Here is a 22,643-nt window from a genome sequence, read left to right as displayed (position 1 = left end):
CTAGAACAAATCATCCTAAAATTTATATGGAGCCATAAAAGAACCCAAATAGCCATGGCAATCTTGAGAAAGAAGAACAAAGTTGGAGGTATCACACTATCTGTTATCATACTATACTACAAGCCTACAGTAATCAAAACAGCATGATACTAGCATAAAAACAGATACATTGATCAATGAAATAGAATAGAGCGCCCAGAAATAAATCCATGCCTATACGCTCACTTAATATATGACAAAGGAAGAATATACAATAGAGTAAAGACAGTCTCTTCAATAAATGGTGTTGGGAAAATTGGACAGATACATGCAAAAAAAAGAAGCTAGACCATCTTCTTACATCATATACAAGAATAGACTCAAAATGGATTAAAGACTTAAATGTAAGACCAGAAACCATAAAACTTCTAGAAGAAAACACAGGCAGTGAACTCTCTGGTATTACTAACAGGAATTTCTTTTCAGGTATATCTCCTTGGGCAAGGAAAACAAAAGAAAAAATAAACAAATGGGACTATATCAAACTAAAAAGTTTTTGTACTGCAAAGGAAACCATCAACAAAACAAAAAGACAACCAACTGTTTGGGAGAAGTTATTCAATAATGATACATCTGATAATTATCCAAAATTATTTATAAAGAACTTATACAACTCAACAACAAAAAACCCAAACAATCCAATTAAAAAATGGGCAGAAGACTTCTCCAAAGAGGAAATACAGATGGCTAACAGACATGAAAAGATGCTCAAGGTCGCTAACCATCAGAGAAATGCAAATTAAAACCACAATGAGATATCACCTCACACCTGTCAGAATGGTTATTATCAATAAATCAAAAAGCAACAAGTGTTGATGAGGATGCGGAGAAAAGGGAACCCCCAAACATTGTTGGTGGGATTGCAAATTGGTACAGCACTATGGAAAACAGTATGGAGGTTTCTCAAAAAATTAAAAATGGATATACCTTTTGACCTAGCAATTGCACTTCTGGGCATTTATCCAAAGAAAACCAAAACAATAATTTGTAAAGATCTATGCACTTCAATATTCATTGCAGCACAATTTACAATAACCAAGATATGGAAGCAGATGGAAAGTAGAAGTGCATGAGAGAGGGATCAGTCATTACAGTGACCTGAGCCACTTTACTCCCCAGTTACAGCAATTCTAAGAATTAAATTTTGCTTTTAAATTAAAACACTTCTCTCATTTCTTCTAGAGAAACAATTTGCTCCCAAATTTTAATTTTATTATATTGTGATGATTATGCATCTGGATAGAAAAAAAAAACATGGAGAGAAAGGAGATGAAAAAGAGAGAGAGTGGAGAGGAGGCAGGAAGAGAGATTAGATTTCAACTAGATAGGAGATTTAATTTTTTAAGAATGTCTGAAATAGTCTGATCCTTATACAGATCTCTCTTCCATTTTCTGAAGGCCTGGATTCTCCTTATAGTATAAAATTATAGCATCATTTGATTTTTATTATGAAAATACACTTTCACATACTTTTATTCATTTTATCTCTGAGGAAAGTCAACCCAATGATCTCAGGTATCTTTTCTCAGATCATGTGGACAGTGCTATAAGACTTACATTACCATGGCCACAAACTTGCCCTCCTTTTTATCACCATCTTCATCTTCATCATTGTCATTATCACATTTCTAAACCATTCAAGTGTATGAATAAAACTGATTTAAATTTCTTGTTGACATATGAAATCACTGTTTCTGTTTATTCATTTTCTGACTTAATATATTTTTGAAAAAGGAAGTAAAATAATCTTGTTTATGGCAGTACTGTGTTGTCACAATTTATGTTTGATTTTTTTACCACTCAGTTTTTATACTGCATTGATAGCAAATGATAACATGATACTTGTAATAATATATTAAATATATATGTGTAGTCGATAAATTAATTTTTATTATTCTGTGTAAATCATGGGATCAAATATATAAATTAAAAATTACCAGGGAGTAGAAGGTGACTAAATATGGAGATATTATTTAAAGGGTACAAAATTATAGTCATAAGATGAATAAGTATGAAAATCTAATATACAACATGATGACTATAGTTATAATATTGTATTATATACTAAGAGAGTAGGTCTTAAATGTTCTCATCACAAAAAAAATTGTAATTATGCATGCTAGACTTGTGACAGGCTCCTGGGAAAAATAATTACTTTAGTAGTAATATAATTTATTTCCATACTTTTATCATTCTTTTTTCTCATTCTTCCTTCTGCAAAAAAAAAAAAAAAAAAATCTACTGTGCCCTGTAGAAACATACTTTTCAACAAGGCTGTCAAAGGTATCTGAACATATTACACGATCGAAGCATTCATAATGTCATAATCTTCAAAGAGTGTCCTATTTAATGGGTGGTAAATTGAACAAGAAGTTAAAAAAGAAATTTCATCTTTCTTAACTTGTCCCTAATACTGACACCACTCTTTGGGCAGAGCCAGTGGTAGACACAATGATTTGCAATTTCTGAAACCATAGTTTGGTTATTTTCAAGCTATCTGGATTGAACTGCCTATTGCCAACTTATCATATATGACTTTTAAGTTGTTCTCTAAGTTCAGGAGAAACCAGGATACCATCTCAGAGTTCTCTTCTCTGTATGGTTCAAATTTACAGTTTGTCAGTTGAGAGGACCTTGTGCAAAATTGGGAAGTCGGAAGAGAAACAGAGGCTAATATTCTACAGAGGTGTTCGTAGTCAGACTGGTGAGCAGAGGTGAGATCCATAGTGAATTTTCAGTGTGTGATAACTACCTACTTTAATGCTGAGACTATTGATAGGTGCCTTCCCAGAAATTACTGAGAACCACTGCCATTTCCCACAAGCTTTCCTGAACCAGTCTCCACAGGACTTCAACCTGAGATTTTTGATATTAGTATCTTCAATATTCTATCAAGTGTTCCAACATGGTTTCCTTAGTTCCTCAAAAGCAGGTTGAGTTTTGAAGCACATTGCATTAAAAAAATCATAGAAGGAGTTAATTTGGAACTGAGATGAGCTCCTAAAATGAGCAACAAAATGGTCAAAGATGTTCCTCCACATGTATCCTTTTGCTCTTCAAAGGACATTCCTGATGCTCTGTCTTGGAGATTAGGAAGTAAGGAGCAGAGTCAGCAAGACATGGAGAAGCAACCCCTTTCAAACTATTTCCCTTTGGCCAACAGCTTATTTCAAAGGATATTATGGAATGACAGAGGCTTTTAGCAATCGGCATTTCAGAATATAATATATACTGACTTTTCACACTGTTCAAAGTAAATGATTCAGTCTTGGGGAGAGATTCTTCAAAGAGTAAGAATATCAAGGCGTGGGAATAGAAGAGAGAAGGCAAGCTATGACAAAACGATACCGGAGATTCTATTAAATTACATCATCAAAAAGGAATGAACTAAGGATACATGCAATAGCATGGGTGAACTTCAAAACATTATGTTGAGGAGGTAAAGCCAGACATAAGTTCAAGCTTTGTGGTTTCCTTTATAAGAAATTCCAGAAAAGGCAAAATTAATCTATAGTGACCAAAAGAACAACACTGGGTACCTGGATCCAATGGCAGGCATAAGGAAAGGGGAATGACTGGGGTGAGGCAAAGAGAAATATTTATCATACTGTAAATGTTCTCTATCTTTATTATTATTGTGTGAGTGTCAATATTTGTCCAAATCCATTCATTTAAAATGATTATATTCACTTTTATGTAAAGTATACTTAATAAGTTTGATTAAACTGACACAACCAAAATGGATCAGGCATTTGAAATTTACAAATAGTTTAAAACATATAGAAAGATCCCAAACACAGATATAACTAAATTATACCTGAATTTCTTTCATGAGTTACTATCATTTGTAGGCCTAATAATATAATGTAATATAAACAATTTTAACCGAAGCCTGGAGTTCAATTATTTCTAAACTACACAATACCTAATAATGTTTACAAATATTTCATCATTGTAACTCTCCAGTTAAAACTTATTTATTAGAATCTCAGTTCCTTTTCACATTTTATACCCCTAATTATAGAACCCTTGAACCTTTTACTTCCTTATTCATCTTTCAAGTTTCGGCAAAAATGACAATTTTTCTTGAAAGGCTACTTTGATCTTTAAAATTATTTAATTTTTCTCTCTTGTTCATCAAAAGTGCAATTACATGACAAAATAATGATCAGAATGATCAGATTTTGAGTTGTCTTTCACAGTTTCAGCAGAAGAGTGGAGGAAACAATGCTTAGCAATTAACACATACATGTTGAAATAATCAATTAAGTATATCTGGCAAGGTTCATTTTTTGAAAGCATTCAGTGTGTGAAAGTATCATTTATAAGAGACACTTCTAGTCGAAGATGGAATTTAATATTCTGATTAAAGAAGGCAGTTTACTACTAGAGACTAAAAAGTTATGTTCAGAAAGAAGAACAGAGAAAAGTACAGAGATCAGGAAGATTTAGTAAACCTAATATGATATAAATAGTTGAGGGAGAAATGGCATAGATATGAACTAATGAATTGAAAATTGTTTTCAATTTCCCCATTCATGTTTCAACAACATATTACTTGCATTGCATTTTTGTCTTATTGTTCCCAAAATAACAAAATCTTTGAAGCATAACCTTGAGAGCTTCTTTCACCTGCTGATTCCTTAGGGTGTAAATGAAGGGGTTTAGTAAAGGGGCAACAGGGGTATTAAGCACAGCTACACCTTTAGTTTCTTTTGCTGAAGGTTTCATGTCCATAAAGATGCAACTCTCATAAGTAATAGAGACAACAACCATGTGAGAGGAACATGTATAAAGGCCTTTGTTTGTTGTTGAACAGAAGGGAATTTTAGAATGGTTTTGGTGATGTACATGTAGGAGGGGACCACTAACAACAAAGTGTCATCACGGGGAAGACAAAAGACATCAGTTCTAGGACATGTGTATCTGTGCAAGAGATCTGTAGAATAAGAGAAGTGTCACAGAGGAAATGATCAATAATTCTAGAAGTAGAGAAATACAGCTTGAGTCTCATGATCAAAGGGGGAAAAATGATTAAGAATGCAGTTACCCAAGATGCAGCAGTTTGCAGATGGCAATATAGCAGTTGTAGGACATGGCAGCCAAAAAATAAAATTCTATAACTCTCAATAAAAGAAAAAAGAATAATTGAATTGCACAAGCATAATAGGAAATTGTTTTGTCTCCAGTCAGAATGCTTATTAAGAATCATGGAATGCAGACCATTGTGAAGGAAATCTCTAAGAAGAAGAAATTTTGGAGAAAGAGATATATTGGAGTTTTGAGATGGGGATCCAGCATAGTGAGGAGAGTGATAATTAAGTTCCCCATCAGGCTCAAGATGTAGTTGAAAAACAAAAACATGAAAATCACAATTTGCAACAGAGGGTCATCTGTCAGTCCAAACAAAATAAACTCTATTTTCATTGATTTGTTCATTTTCTTTTTCTATCAAAGCTGGAAAAAACAAAAACTAAATCACAGTTAAGAAAATAGTTTTATTCTTAGTCATAAAATGTTCCACATTAAGAAACTTCGCTATGTGCAAATACTTTCACAAATCTACTTTGAGTTCATCAGAATGAACCTAAGGTCCTCTAATGTCAGTCATCTTCATAAAAATGCTGTTTCTTCCCTTGACAATGTTGAAATGTCATACCACTTAATAGGGAGCTAATCAGTCAGTTGAAATTTAGCTCCACAATCTAGAATCCATCTTTCAAAGACTACCCTCATAGACTACTAAAATAGTTCATTTTCTATTTTCTGAATTTAGCAAATATCTCTACTAATTTTTATTCCATGTATTCATCACCAAATTCCATTTCATATTCCTTTTCCTACATTTTTTGCATCATTTTCTTTCAGGTTTTATAAAACTCTATCACTTACCTATTCATATAGTTTTATTGGTGGCCTTTAGATTCAACTTAGAAAATTCCCAGTAAATTAACAATGCCTCAAATCTGAATGACTTAGAAAACAAAAGAAAAAATGAAGTTGGTCTTCCTATATTTTAATTTTACTTTATTCAATTTATAATAGTCTCATATTTCCTTTTTATAGTTGTACAGATTACATCAAGAAGCTGTATCTTCTCATTTGAATATAAAATAATTTTAAGCACAGTCATAGTTTTTATCACCAACTAGTGCTATAGCAATATTTCATAGTCACTAATTGTAAATTGTTTTTTGTTAATTCTTTATAGCAAAGCAAGACTTCCTTGTCTTAGCCAATTTTCAGAATTGCCAGATGATATTCAATAGGCTTTCTTTTCCTCCCCTTCAAAAATATAAGCTATAACAGAAAAAAATCAAATACACATAAGCATTTGCTTTCCTTTTCAATTGTTTATTCAAATATATTTCTCTATTTTGTTGACAACTTGATATTAGTTTATTCACACATATTCTTTTTAAAGCTCCCTGAATCCCTAGAATTTTTGTCTCAAACATATCTGAATGCTTGTCACCAGTTGTAATCTGTCTATTCTACATGAATAATGAGAGTCCTTGCATTCCAACATAAAACTAGTTCTATTTGATTGTCCCTTAAGTTTTTCCATTAATCACTTTCTTTTAATTAAATTATAAACCTACATTTTTTATTCATTACCTGTGGAATTTTATGACTTAGTAGACTGAATGTAACTAGTAAAAACATTACTTTATTTCATCTTTGTTTCTTATTTTTCATAGTCTTCTGAGTTTTTTTAAACACACTAATTGTCTTTAACCTTGAATTGGGTGTAAATATTTTGTCAGATTTCCTCAGGATCTCTAATTTTTCCTCCATGATTTATCCAATGCAGTTACAGGTGCATTGAGTTAGATAGGTAAAATTAATTAGTCATCTATATATAAAAATACATTATTATATTTTATATATATTCATAGTAAAATTATGAATTTATTATGAATTTAAAATTCATAGTAAAATTAAAATTAGGAATTTTTACTTTTTCACCAACAGGAATAGATCAGATAAGACAAATTTAAGCTTTATATACTTCCAAAATGATTTCCCTAACTTCTGATTCAAAAAAAGACAAATTAAATTTAAATTTTGACTTACTTTATACGGAGTATACTGGGATTTCCTTTTTTGCTATGGTATACACTAAACTGTATGGACTGATTTGTATAAATTAAGAATGATAATGATCATTTCAGGACATTATTCAATTATGAAAAGGATGTTTAAAATGTTTTCTTCAGAAGGATTCAAGTAAACAGTGAAACGTGTTTTATTTATTTTTTAAAATAGTTCCCATTTTTTACTTAAGTTCACATTCACTACACCTCTCAATATTCAGATACTAAAGAACACTGATGTATCTCTATCATCCATTCCTGTTTGGTTAAAATTTCAGAAAGTTTTCCTTAACCTTTAATTGGAAGTGTTATATCAAAGATCAAAATCCAGAAAGAAATACAATATTTAAGTGCAGAAATTTAACATATCTCATGATGCTAACTAAGCTAAAGTTCTGTGGCTCAATAAAGACACAAGGGAACCTACTGAAATCAACAAACAAAGAAGATAGGTAAATATTTCTCTAGAGACTGGTATTCAAAAAGTATGATTTATGTGCCCCCTAAAAAATTTCACTCAGTTTTTTTTTTGTTTTAATCTGGGGAATAAGTAACAAAAACATCAATTGTTTCATAGTTTTAAAGCAATATGGGAAAATTTGCTGGTGTAGTTTTCTCAAATAAGAAATTTTCTCTTGCTATTACTAAAATACCACCACCACCACCACCATCATGCCCATAGCAAACTTTAATATTGCAAATAGATTCCATCTTTTTATTGTTTTTGTTATCCTTGTTCTCTGTTCCTATTCATCTTCCACTATTCTTCTGTCTTTCATGATCTTAATTGAACATTTAATATGATTCCATTTTTCTCCTTTCTTAGCATACAGGTCATACTTTTTAAAAAACTTTTTTAGTGCCTAGAGTTTGCAATGTACTTTTACAGCTAATTTGAGTCCACTTTTGAATAACACTATACCACTTAGAGCTGATGTGAATTCCTTATGATAACAAAATAATTCCTGCCTCCAGTTTGTATCATTGCTGTCACTCATTTCATTTATATATGGCATACATAATCATATACGTATACATAAGATACACATATAAATCTACATAACCAAATACATTGCTGCTATTATTTTGAATAAACTCTTATATGTGAAATCAATTAAGTATAAGAAAAATAAAAGTTTTTCTTCTATCTTCACTTAATTCTTCTTTTATGCTCTTCTTTTATAGATCCAAGTTTCTTACCAATATTATTTTCCCTCTTTCTAATGAACTCTTTTTTAACATTTTTTGCAAGGCAGTTATACTAGTAACAAATTTATTAATCTTTATTCGTCTTAGAAAGTATTTCTCCTTCACTTTTGAATAAAATTCCACAGGGTACAGAATTCTAGGTGGGTGACATTTTTTTCTCAGCACTACTTTTTCACTCAATTCTCTACTTTCTTGCATGGTTTCAATGAAGTCAAATATAATTCTCATTTCTGTCCCTCTATTAGAAAGGTGATTTTATCCTCTGGCTTCTTTCAAAATTTTTATGTACATTTGATTTTCTATAACTTGAAATGATATGCCTATGTGTAGTATCATGGGGGCGGGGAGTTTTGCATTTATGCTGATGATGTTCTATGAACTTCCTGGATCTGTGACTTGGTGTCATCATTAATTTGGAATAATTCTTATTTATTACTGTTTTAAATATTTTTCTGTTCCTTTCTCTCTTCTCTTTCTGGTATTCCTATTACACATATGTTACGTCTTTTTCAGTTGTCTCAGTCTTTGGTATTCTGTTCTTTTCTTTCAGTCTTTCTTCTCTTTGCTTTTCAGTTTGGGGGGATTCTATTGTGTTATCCTCAAGCTCAGAGATTCTTTCCTCAGCTGTTTCCAGTCTACTAATAAGCCCATTTCTGTGACAGTGTTTTATTTTATCTCTAAGATTTATTTTTTGTTTCTCTCAGGATTCCATCTCTACTTAAATTATCCACCTGTTTTTGCATGCTGTCTATCTATTAGAGTCTTTAGTACATTAATCATAGTTGTTTTAAATTCCTTGTCCGATAATTCCAACATTCTTGCCATGTCGGGTTTGGAAGCTTGTTCTGTTTTTCCAAATTGTGTTTTTACCCTTTTCACCCATGCCCCGATTTTCTCCCTCCTGGCAACCATCAGCTTGTTCTCTGTATCTAGGAATCTGTTTCTGTTTTGTTTTGTTCGTTTGTTTTGTTTTTGTTTTAGATTCTGCATATAAGTTAAATCATCTGATATTTGTCTTTTTTTGTTTGACTTATTTCTCATAGCATAATGCCCTCAAGATCTATCCAAGTTGTTACAAATGGCATGATTTAATTTTTTTTTATTGCTGAGTAATATTCCATTGTGTATATATACCGCATTTCTTGATCCATTCATCTATCAATGAAAACCTAGGTTGCTTCCATATTTTGGCTACTGTAAATAATGCTGCAATGAACTGGGGGTACATATATCCTTTCAAATTTATGTTTTCATTTTCTTTGGCTAAATACCCAGAATTAGAATTGCTGGGTAGTTCTATTTTTAATTTTTTGAGGAACCTCCATATTATTATTTTCCAAAGAGGCTGCACCAATTTACAATCCCACCAGCAGTGCACAAGGGTTCCCTTTTCTTCACATCCTTGCCAACACTTATTATTAAATCTTTGCATTCAGTGTTTTAGTTTGAAAAAATTTGTTCACCTACCCTCGAGAGCACTGATTCTTTCATCATCCATTTCCAGCTGACGGATAATGATCCCATCAATAAAATTCTTTATTTCTAACAGAACGATTTTTTCAATTTTAAAGAATTTAAGTATATAAGTATAGTTGATTTACAATCTTTATTGGTTATATTAATTTCAGGTGTACAATATAGTGATTTGACATTTTTATACTTTACAATATAACACCACTAATTCTAGTAATCATCTGTCACTGTGTAAACTTATCACAATATTATTGACTATATTCCCCTTCCCCTTTTCACTCATTTTCCCAATCCTTCCTTTGGTCTCTGTTTCTATGAGGCTGGTTTTTTGTTTGTTTGTTTGTTTTTTGTCTGTTTCATTTTTAGATTCAGCATATGAATGAAATCATAAATCATTTCTTTCTCTCCTTAATTCATTTCACTTAGCATAATACCCTCTAGATCAGTCCACGTTGTTGCAAACAGCAAGATTTCATTCTTTTTTATTGCTGCACAATATTCCATTGTGTATATATACCACATCTTCTTTATCCATTCACCTATCAGTGGACACCTAGGTTGCTTCCATTTCTTAACTTTTGTAAATAATGCTTCAATGAACAAGGGGTGCATAAATATTTTCGAATTAAGATGATATTTTATTTTTAGAATTATCTTTAATTCTTCTTAGAGTTTCCATCTCTCTGCTTATGTTACATATCTGTTCTTGAATACTGCCTATGTTTTCAATTAGAGCTCTTAAAATAATACTCATAGTTATTACCAATTCTTTACCTGATAATGCCAACATCTATATCCTTCTGAGTCTAGCTTTGATGATTGCTTTCTCTCTTCAAACTGCTTTTCCTTGCTTGTGTCATCCTTGCACTTTTTGATAAAAGCTGGACATATTGTGTCACATAATAGGAATGGAGGTAAATAGGCCTTTAGTGTGAGGGTTTGTGTTAATTTCTCTAGGGCTTGGGCTGTGTTTGATGTTTTCTGTAGCTATAGGTGCCAGAGGCTTCTATTTCCTCGAGTGTCCTTATTTTTCTTTCCCCTTTTGACTGTGTTTTTGCAAGAACTCCTCTGAGTGAGCCTGAATCTTACATACCTTACAACTGTAAGTCACTATTATTATACTGGATTCTCGATGGTGTGGTGGTAATGTGTGAGGGAGTCAGAGCATTCTATAACCTTTCAATTAAATCTCAGCCTTTTAATGAAGCTTTGTTCCTGGGCTCTAATCTTCAAAAACATTTCTCCAGTGGTATATCTTTTTTCCTCACTGGTCTCTACTCCTATCTCTGCCTGCAGTATTCCCGGTCTAATTTCTTTAAAGGCATGACACCATTGACTACGCTCCCTGCCCCCGGTAAGTGAGACAGGAAGGCTAACAGATGACAGAGTGGGAGGATGCCTTTCATCCACATGATTTAGTCACTGACAAATTTCTTTCCCCTGGGGAGTGGGCATTTGCTATGGAGAAGTCTCTGGATATAGTTCACAGTGATTAGTCTTCACTTCCCTCACCAAAAGCACAAGGGTTATTTTTCAAATACTCACCATGAGAACCTGGTAGGGTCCTCTGAGGTAAAGCCCACAAAAGTGTAGGGGCTCCCTTAAGATCGTGGTAACTAAGAGTTTCTCTCATTCTTATCCACATTCATGCTCTACAGTTCATCAAAATTAGCATTTACGAGTTGCTACTAGTTTACTGCTCTAGGGGCTTCTGTTCTAAGTAAGCAAATCCCACCTGTGACTTCCTGGATACAACTCTGTCCAAATTTCAGGGTGCCAATTTCCTCCCACATTCTTAGTTCTCTAATGGGTTTGAGAATAGTTGTTCATTAATCACCCAACTTTTTCTTATCATAAAGTTTGGAATGAAAACTTTCAAACATTTCACTGGTTGGAGTTAAAACTGGAAATCACTGGAACAATTACTTTTCATTAAAAGCAGCCAGGTGTCTGTTTGGGGTCAATCAAACAAACCTCTAATATTGCATTACACTCGAAGCCAGATTTGGGAAGTCCTTAGCCCTTCCTCCTTCCAACTAGAGGAGTGAGCAACAACCAAAAGCAGTGCTCAGGTAGCTAGTTTCAATCTTACCTCTTGGCCCCTTAGCCTTATCAACTGGTGTGGCAGTGAGGGATTCTTACACTCTTCACTCAGTACTTGGGCAAGAACAAAGTGATATGAGGAGCCTTTTCATATCCTTATCCTTGCCCATGGAAGGCCTTTTTGCCCTCCCCTTCCAGAAAGCCACATCTCTCCCAGCAATTTATCCTCTTCATCAAAACTGTCAAGAACTGGGAGATCTATAATAGGTCAGCTAGCCACAATTTCATAGATTCTGACAGAAAGCTCAAGATTCCTAAGTCAGAAACAATAAATGTTATTACAGCATAGTAGGTTATATGAACATTTGCTTAGTTCTACCTGCCTCCTAATCCCCCGTGAGGGGCAATGTAAAGAGGGCCCACAGTGATGTTGAATATATATAATCAGTCCATGTCATAGTTGAGGAACCTCAAGCTTAGGAAATATTTTAAGGAGGCTACTCGCAAATTTACTCAACCTTGCCACATTGGGAGGCATTATCTTTATAATACCGGTAGAAAAAAAATCAACTGTTTGCACTGATATTATTTCTATCTTCCAAGACGGAATCATATAAAAACATCTTTGTAAAAATAATCCAAAACAAAGGCTAATACAAGATAAGGAGAAATACCCTTAAGAATGTCACCCAGAAGTCGTGACTACACAAATAGTGACATGAAATATACCTTTAAGGAGAGGATTTTGGAACTAGTCATCTGACTTTCGCTATCTGAAGGCAATGCTGTGACCATAAGAAGATGAAACTATTAGAAGTACATGACTTCAAATATTGACAGTTACTTAGACAATCGCTTGTAAAGAAGCTGGCATTAAAAGCTAACCTTTCACAACTGAATGTAGGCGATAGAGAGCAATATGATAAGCATGTGAAATATAATCCTTACAAGTGCTATCAGGTACAAAGTCTATTTCTAACCACACTAGGACCTACAGAAAGAAAATGACAAGCTTGTGGCTTTCATTTCTTAGTTTTAATTCGTAGTTTGAGTTATAATCAGCAAATCATGGCATTCACATACTCTGCTAAATAAATTTATTCTCTTATAGCCTCATGTCAATTGTTGCTGAAAACAAAAATAAGCTCTGATCTTGCAGTTTATTAAATGGCAACATCAGTTGAATTATATTAATCCCCACCTAATGTTGCATTTAAATCTTATTTTAATAGTGAATATATTAACTCTATTCTTATTTCTTTTCATTAATTGTTTCATTAACTAATTACTTTGCAGGCAGTGCTTCAAATGATAAGAATGTAGAAATTCGTAAGATGAAGGCTCTGCTTTTTGGAAACTAGAATCCACTGCAGGAAACATATACAGTTAATTATATGTGTTATGAGAAGCACTATCAAGAGTTACTACAAACACTATGAAACTTTGAGTATGGAGTAATTACTACAGTTTTGTTATGCAGTCTTCCTTAGAAGAGTCCATGTTAATCAACTTTAACTGATACTTGATGCTTTACATGCTAGCAGAGATTTGGGCATGGAGCATGCATTCCATATACCTGAGAGCGTATGATTTTTGCAATATGCTTTGTTATTCAGTATGATTGAGGCATAGGATTCCTAGTTGGAAGAGATAAGAAATGAAACAGAAATGGCCAAATAATGAAAATACTTGAGGAGTTTGAACATTATTTTGTAAGCAATAGAAACCCATCAAAAATTTATTAGCAAGAAGGTGCCATGATCAATTTTTATTTTAGAAAGTATTCTAACAGCGATGTGGAGAATGAATCAGAGAACAGAGGCAGGAAGGGTGTTTAAAAGATAATTAATGTATCTTGAGTTTAGCTTTTCTCAACACTCATTTAATTATACTAGTGAAACACAAACAGTAATGTTGTTATCTTTAAGTTCCAGAGAAAAAGGAACATCAGAGATGCCAGAAACAGGTACACAAATGGGATTTTAATATTTTTTAAAGTCCAACACAATCTGAGAATCATAGTTCATATAATGGATGTTTATCTCTGCTAATTACAAAATTAAACATTTTTTCACAAACTCTTGATTTATTCAAAGTAAGTGGAAAATTCCTTCTAAATCATTTCTCATTATACAATAAGAATGGGTTTTTTTTTTCTTTCTTTTCTTTTTTTTTTTTTTGCATTTTCCCTTTTCTTCTTATACACAGCCTAATAATTGATGATTTAAAGAAAGACCCATTAAATATATTTCTGAATCTCATAGTTATCCATAATTATTTTGAAATATGGAAGTAAAGGTGAGATATTATAGTCTTAGATCTACATGAAGTTATTTATGGATTTACCTATATGTCAGACTTTAACAAGAGCTAAATAGGCTTTACACTTACATTTAAAGAATAAGTATCATAAATAAATTAACATGTAGAACGATAAAATAAATATTCCACAGGGCTTCTGGACAAGATGGCAGAGTAGGTAAATGCTGTGCTTGCCTTCTCTCACAACCACATCAAAATTACAACCAAACCACAAAACAACCATCATTGAGAATCACCTGAAGTCTAGCTGAACTAAAACCCTATAACTAAAGACAAACAGAAGAAACCATGTTGAGACTGGTAAGAGGGGCAGAGACAAGAACTCGTTGGTTCCACATCCATGTGTGTCAGTTAAAACTTGGGTGGGATATTTCAACTGTGAAGGTCCCGCCTGAGAAGTGAGGGGTCCCAGCCCCACACCAGGCTCCCTAGCCGAGTACCAGTGCCGAAAAGAAAAGTCCCCACAACTTCCGGCTTTGAAAACCAGTGGAGATTGTGGCTAAGTAAGACAGAGGGCTGGTGGAGTCCTAGGCATTCATCTTAAAAGGCCCGAGCATAGACTTACTCACTGACAGACTCACACACTCTGAGCTTTAGCACTGAGGCAATAGCTTGAAAGGCACCAGGAACATACAAAGAGGAACTGAATTGTCCGGCTTCAAAGCAAGGGCTGGAGGGGCAGCTTTCTCCCAGATATAAGTGCTGGCAAAGTCATTGTTTTTTGTTGAGCCTTCCCCTCAAGCAGCTTACAGGCACAGTCATATCTGAGTCTCCACACTGTTCCCTCTGCCCTGGCGATTTCCTGAGACCCCACCACACTTTACTTGTGATCCCACCCAAGCCACTTCCAGGGTCTTTTCCATATGAATAGCCTGTCTTGGCTAATGCTTTGGACTTTCCTAAAATCTCTAAAAGGCTCACAAACCCCAAACAAGCAGCATCTGGCTTTGATGTGCCCTATACCTCTTGCTAAGCAGCCCGAAGCTGGACTCTAGAGGTAGCCAGCCTTGTTTTGCAGTTTAGTCTCTCCCAGGCACCTCCAAGCTCAGCACAAGTAGCAATCATCTGCATATCATTTTGTATCTCATACCATGTGGCCCCAGGCATGGAACAGGGGACAGATGACCTTGGCCTGCACTAGAGCCCCTCCCAAGAGGCTCTAGAGCCAACACATCTGGTGATCAGCTTCAGACCACACCAAAGCACCACCCAACAACCTCCACAAAAAAATAACATACCCAAAGGGCAGATTCAGGAGGCACCAGAGCCCTGTTAAAGCGAATCCTGCTCCATAGGTTCAGCCCCTGAGCAATAGCTTCTCCAGGGTAGTCCTAGCCAGTCCTCATAATCAATCAGCCTGATAGTCAATTCTTCCATTGATGTGCAAACAGCAACCAAAACTCAACTACAACAGGAGGACACACATAACCCATACAAGGGATACACCTATAGCACCTGACTTGGGTGAATAAGGAGATGTGCCACTGGGCCCCACAGGACACCTACTACATAAGGCCACCTTGCCAAGACTGAGAGACTTAGGAGCTCCACCTAATACATAGAAACAAACACAGGGAAGAAGCCAAAAGGGGGAAGCAAAGAAACATGTCCCAAATGAAAAAAAAAAACAAAGTTCCAGAAAAATAATTAAACAAAATAGAGACAAGCAATCTACCAGATGCAGAGTTCAAAACACTAGTTATAAGGATACTCAATGATATCTGTGAGGACATCAACAAAGAGATAGAGGAAACATAAAAATGGAGATAGAAAACATAAAAAAGAACCTGTCAGAAATGAAGAATACAGTAACTGAAATGCAGAATACATTAGGGAGAATCAACAATAGATTAGATGAAGCAGGGAATCAAATCAATGATTTGGAAGATAAGGTATCAGAAAATACCCAATCAAAATAGCAACACAAAAAAAGAATTAAAAAAATGAAGATGGTTAAGGGGCCTCTAGGACAACATCAAGCAAAACAACATTCTCATCATAGGAGTACCAAAAAGAGAAGACACAGAGAGCAAGGAATTGAAAACCTATGTGAAGAAATCATGATGGAAAACTTCTCTAACCTGGCGAAGAAAATAGACACATGAGCTGAGAAAGCGGAGAGAGTCACAAACAAGATGAACCCAAAGAGGCCCATGCAAAGACACATCATAATGAAAATGCCAAAGGTTAAAGAGAAAGAGAGAATCTTAAAAACAGCCAGAGAAAAGCAGTTAGATACCTACATGGGAGCTCCCATAAGACTGTCAGCCAATTTCTCAGCAGAAGTTTTGCAGGCCAGAAGGAATTGACATGAAATATTCAAAGTGATGAAAAGCAAGGACCTACAATCAAGATTACTCTACCCAGCAAAGCTATCATTTAGAATCGAAGGCCAGATAAAGAGCTTCCCAGACAAGAAAAAAACTAAAGGAGCTCATCATCACCAAACCAGGATTAAAAGATATATTAAAGAGACTTCTTTAAGAAGAAAAAAAAATCAAAAACATAAATAATAAAATGGCAATAACTATGTATCTATCAACAAGTACTCTAAATGTAAATAGATTAAATACTCCAACCAAAAGAAATAAGGTGGCTGAATGGATAAGAAAACAAGACCCTTATATATGTTGCCTACAAAAGATTCATTTCAGATCAAAAGACATAAACAGACTGAAAGTAAAGGAATGAAAAAAAAATGTTTCATGAAAATGGAAACAAAAGGAAACCGGGTAGCCATACTTATCCCAGACAAAATAGACTTTAAAACAAAAGCCTATAACAAGAGACAAAGGAAAATCCAGTAATCTCACTTCTGGGTATTTATCCAAAGAAATCCAAGACACTACTTCGAAGGGACATGTGCATCCGCATGTTCACTGCAGCATTATTTACAACAGCCAACCTGTGTGTCCATCAATGGATGAGGATAAAGAAGTGGTGGTACATATATACAATGGAATATTACTCAGCCATAAAAAAAAAATGAAATCTTGCTATCTGGAACAATATGGATAGACCTAGAGGGTATTGTGCTGAATGGAGTAAATTAGACAGAACAACAAATGTCATATGATTTCACTTACATGTAGAATCTAAAAAACAAAATAAATGAACAAAGAAAACAGAAACAAACTCATAGATATAGAGAACATGGGAGAAGTATTTGGGGACATGGGTGAAAAAGGGGAAAGGATTAAGAAGTATAAATTGGTAGTTACAAAATATTCATGGGGATATGAAGTATAGCATAGGGAATATAGTCAACAGTATTGTAATACCTATGTATGGTGTCATACGAATACTAGATTTATCAAGGTGATTACTTTGTAAGTTATATAAATGTCTAATCACCATGTTGTATACCTGAAACTAATATAATATATGCTAACTGTAATTGAAAACTAAAAACTACTAAAATAAAATAAAATAAAATAAATATTTTACATAATTGCTTTTGGCACAACATGAGACTTAGACAAGAGTATTCACAAAAAATCTGAGAAACTCTGGCTTATGTCAGATGTCAAATATTTTGAGACAATTTTCTTGACTGGAGTTGTTATCTATAAAGTTGAAAATTTTGTGCATATAAACCTAAATTATGATGCCTTTCAGAAGAAGTTAACCTGTAGAAGTTGGACAAATATGGAAATTGAAAGTGTACCTTCTTTATGTGTCAACTTCTATAGTCAAATAAAATATCCTTAATGTATTATGGTTTTATAGAAACTACTTACATGAATGTGATCCTTACTTGAAATGTATATTTGAATCTTTTCCACTTATTAATGCCCCAGTTAAAATTAATTATTTAGATATATAGATTTTAAATATTCACTAATACTCATAAAATTTATATTAAATTATTTGCTACCCTGGAAATCTATCAAAGTAATATTTCCTTTTAAGTGTATTGGAATAATTTATGTAACAATTAGATGAGTCAAAAAAGTAATAATACTGCATGTCACAAATTATTCATAAGGTCACCATTTCCATTGTATGGAAACAAAGTGATAAATATTTATCAAGGAAATTTATATTAGTCTACTTGGGAAAATTTTTTTCTCAGTCACAATGAGATATAACACAATTTAAAGAAAAGGGTTAAAATATTTTGTTTTGCATAAGATCATTTATTATATCTATTTTTTAATGTTCAGATAACTTAATTTGAAAAATAAAGTACCCTGCTAGATCTCATAAGTCCTTAATTTAATCTATGCCATTTCTTAAACTCTATGGAAAGCTCTATAAAGATCTTGCTCATTTGCCTCCTAAGTGACATATGGACAGAGGGATTTCCACACTATTTTCAAACAAGGTATAAAAGATGCATGGTCAACAAGGGCTTATATTTTGTTATCACTGAGAGTTCTTTTGTCATCCGCAAGTTTTTAGGCTCTAAATATGCCTTAGGTTTTGATTCATAAGTGAGCATGATGATACCCATCTCATACAGTTTTGAAGATGAAAGCTAATACATTTCACATTATAAGCAATCAATAAATGTTAGCGATGTGTTCTGCAAGGTCAGTAATGCTTTGATCTATCTGGAATTCCTTTAATCTGTTTCAAAAAATACACTAGAACTCTACATCTGGTTAAAAATTTGAAACCATCAAAATGTGTAATGTAAGGAATGCCATTATGGTAATTTGCTCTGTTTCTATTAAGCACATTAAGAAATCAGACTAGATTCTAAGTCCACTAATAATAAAATAGGTGATCAAATCTAGGTAGTATATTAAATTCTATAGAGAGTATATGTGAAATTGGATATTTGAATTCCAGAACAGTGAAAAGAAAGTGGAAAAAATGAAGTCCCACTTTGTCTCTGAGAGAATTTTGAAAGGAAATCTATTTAGGTATCAAATAAAGTGGCAAATGAATTTAGCCATAAAAAAAAGAAATATTTAAATGTGTTCTCAGCACAAGGGAAAAATAGCAGTGAGAGTTAGAATTTTGAGGTTAGGCAAGGCACAATGAAAATTATGTCGAAAGAAAAATAAATATTTTGAATATAAACACTAAAGAGCTCTATGATGCACATCATCTTGTTTTATTTTACTCATAACCTCAGTAGTATCACTAAACTGGTTCACTTCACTGAGAAAAATTTTACCTTTTCGATCATGCGCTTAAAAGCATCTTTCACTTGTTTGTTTCTTAGTGTATAAATGAAGGGATTCAACATGGGGGCAACAGAAGTAATGAGAAGAGCTATTCCTTTATTTAAAGACACTCTATCCTTTGCAGAGGGTTTCACATACATGAAGATGCAACTGCCATAAGAAATGGACACAACCACTATGTGAGAAGAACATGTAGAAAAAGCTTTCTTCCTCTGTTGAGAAGAAGGTATCTTCAGAATAGTTCTGATGATGTTTGTGTAGGAGAGGATCACTAATACTAGTGTAACCAAGAGAGTCAAAATGGCTGAAAGAAGCATCATTACTTCTACTATATCTGTGTCTGTGCAAGAGAGCTGCAATACAGGAGAAACATCACAGAAGAAATGATCTACAGTGTTGGCTGCACAGAAATCTAGCTGGAGACCAATAAGGAGTGGTGGAAAAATTATTATAAAGCCAGCCAACCATGAAGAAAAGACTAACAAGTTGCAGACTCTGACACTCATGATAGTCACATAATGCAGGGGTTTGCAGATGGCTACATAGCGGTCATAGGACATAGCAGCCAGAAGAAAAAATTCAGCTGCACCCAAGAGAATAGTAAAAAACAGCTGTGCTGCACAACTGTTGTAAGAAATGGACTTATCACCTGTTGCCATGGTGACAAGAAATTTGGGAATGCATACAGTTGTGAAAGAGATTTCTAAAAATGAGAAATTTCGGAGGAAGAAATACATGGGCATCTTTAGGTGTGGATCTAGTAGAGTGAGAGTGATGATGGTTAGGTTCCCAGTGATACTCAACATATAGGTGAAAAAAAGGAGAAGAAAAATGACAACCTGCAATTGTGGATCATCAGTCAGTCCAAGAAGAATAAAGGCTGTCACTCTTGTGTGGTTTCTCATAGCTGACTTCTATTTAAAAAAAAAAAAAAGAAAAAGAAAAGAAAAAAAAGGAAGAAATGAGAATTACAGCGGAAAAAGCGGCATCAGATAACTATTTTCTTGATCTTCCATCAACACATTGCTATCCATATCCAAACTCCTTCAATATTCTGCTAGTTAGCAGTAACAGTCTATAAAACTTCATTGACATAATTTTTAGTGAAATTTTTATTAACTAAATGGAATTTTTTTCCTCAAGGGTAATAACTCCAGGCATTTCAAAAGGATAACATATTACATTAATAATGTCATATAATAGTAAACACACACAAAAACAGAAAAATTATCATATTAACTATTATTACCTTCTGTATTTGCAATTTTTCCCAATCTATCTAGTTTACTTTAAATTATTTTACACCACCTGATGATCCATTTTTCTTTTTGTTTTAATTAAAAGAATCACTAATGTTTCTATTGATGAAAATATAAAATATAAGACTATCTACTTAGATCATAGATCTTAAAGTTACACAGGGCCTCAAGAGTCGGAAAAGCCATTTGCTTTACAGGAGGTAAAGTTTCGTTATCTTCATTTTACAGGGGAACAAGACTCATTCTTCTTTACCAAACATTACTCTGTTTAGTGGACTTCATAATGCCGTGGGTCAGATTTCAGCTGAGGACTCTCTGCTTCTTAAAATTAACATAAACTTGACCTAACTATCTATAGCCCATATACATTGGGAATGCAATACTTCACCAAAATTCTGAAAATCCAAGACTTAAATGCTCATAACCACTTTTAGTTTGCTTTCCCCATTTTTCCTGAGACTTGAATACTTTCATCTCATTCACCTTGGTTGTTTTTTCTCTGATATATACTCCAGCAGTTATAAAATGTATCCTCATGCATGGTGCTTGTATTATTTATGTAAGCATGCTTTACTGAGTGTTTGCAGTGATAGAGGAGGGTTCTAGAAAACAAGCTATTTAAAAAGATAAAATGTTTGCTAGACATGCCTGGTAGTTTATTTTATTTTATTGCTCTGCGTGTTTCCCCTGTTGCCATGGTAGCCTCTTCTCTCTTTTTCATGTTCAACCTTTTCTCTTTTGGTTCAGCACATGACAATTCAAAATTATGTTAACCTTTTCATTATTTCTTGTTTCTCTGTCTTATTCCAGAACATGACTACATTCACATTTAACACCTCAAAAGTCTATCGCCAAATTTTTCTAAACACACAATGCAATATACATATGATGTATTACTGAATTGTACACTTGAAACCTGTATGATTTTATTAACCTGTCACTCTAATAAATTTAATACATACATACATACATACATACATAAATGGACAATACTTTCCTTAAGAAAAATATTGTGTTATATGTTAAATTGTATTTTATCTTCATTGCATTTCATATATTCCAGTTCAGGTGTCCAAACAATATACAAATATTTCCAATGATTATTTAAGGGGAGCAAAATTTGTCACCCAAAAAGGTTTCTCTTTGGCATGAAGATTATTTTAGGCTGATTATTTTTAAGAAACAGAAGACTTAGGAAGGTTTTCTTTTTACCTCCCCCTTAACTACCTAAAAAGAATTCAGATTAAGGGCCTATTCCAGGAAGAAAGCTATTACCAGACGGTAACTACAAAGAATATGAGCTATGTGAGGTGGACCAGGGGAAACTTAGCAAGGTCTGTTTGCTCAGGCTTCCCTCTGTGTCCCTTTGTCTCTGCAGGGCATAGCAAACATTTATTTGCTACATGTTTTCTCTTCCCCTCTTTCTGGAAATAGTTTTCCTTCCCTTTGAATTCCAAGCCCCCACCCCCTTCTCCTTAGTTCAGGATAGCGTATAAACCTCAATTGCCTGACTGCCTATGGGCCTCATATTCTTATGGAGCCCCCGTACACATAAAATTAAATTCAGTTTTTCTCTGGTTAATCTGTCTCATGTTAATTTAATTTTTAGACCAGCCAGAAGAGCCTAGAATAAAGTAAAAAATTTTCCTCCCTTATATTATTATAAAACAACTAATTTTTTCCCTTTTTCTTTTACTTCACTCCCATCTTACTTTTTTTCCTTTCCTTTTCCATTCTCTTCAATGAATCATTTTTTTAAAAATTCTGGATATGTAAGTAAGAATCATATTCATTAGTGAGATTTTTGAAATTCAGGTTAGTCTATTTTTAAAGGTGAAAAGCATACAGAAACATCAATCAATGATGACGTGTTATATAGTGCCACAGTATAAAGTCAAAAGTGCTGTCTGGCCTAAATTTAAATGACAAAATCCTAAATAAATAAACAGATAGATAGATAGATAGATAGATAGATAGATAGATAGATAGATAGACAGATAGACAGATAGACAGATAGATAGATAGATAGATAGATAGATAGATAGATAGATAGATAGATAGAT

General features: G+C 33.6%; 1 protein-coding gene and 1 pseudogene across 1 annotated transcript; both read right to left on the bottom strand.

Annotated features, from left to right (window-relative positions):
* Positions 1–4,593: 4,593 nt before the first annotated feature.
* On the bottom strand, positions 4,594–5,478 carry LOC111734374 (annotated as a pseudogene).
* Positions 5,479–19,244: 13,766 nt separating this feature from the next.
* On the bottom strand, positions 19,245–20,318 carry LOC105310058 (olfactory receptor 6C74). Its single transcript, XM_011386276.1, has one exon. The coding sequence runs from the start codon at positions 20,224–20,226 to the stop codon at positions 19,288–19,290; it is 939 nt and encodes a 312-aa protein (XP_011384578.1). The 5' UTR covers positions 20,227–20,318; the 3' UTR covers positions 19,245–19,287.
* Between the last annotated feature and the right edge of the window lie 2,325 nt (positions 20,319–22,643).

This window comes from Pteropus vampyrus, unplaced genomic scaffold (genome assembly GCF_000151845.1).
Source record: "Pteropus vampyrus isolate Shadow unplaced genomic scaffold, Pvam_2.0 Scaffold1023, whole genome shotgun sequence".
Lineage (NCBI taxonomy): Eukaryota > Metazoa > Chordata > Mammalia > Chiroptera > Pteropodidae > Pteropus > Pteropus vampyrus.
The sequence above is the reverse complement of the archived record's forward strand: the minus strand, read 5'-3'. Positions and strand labels throughout refer to the sequence as shown.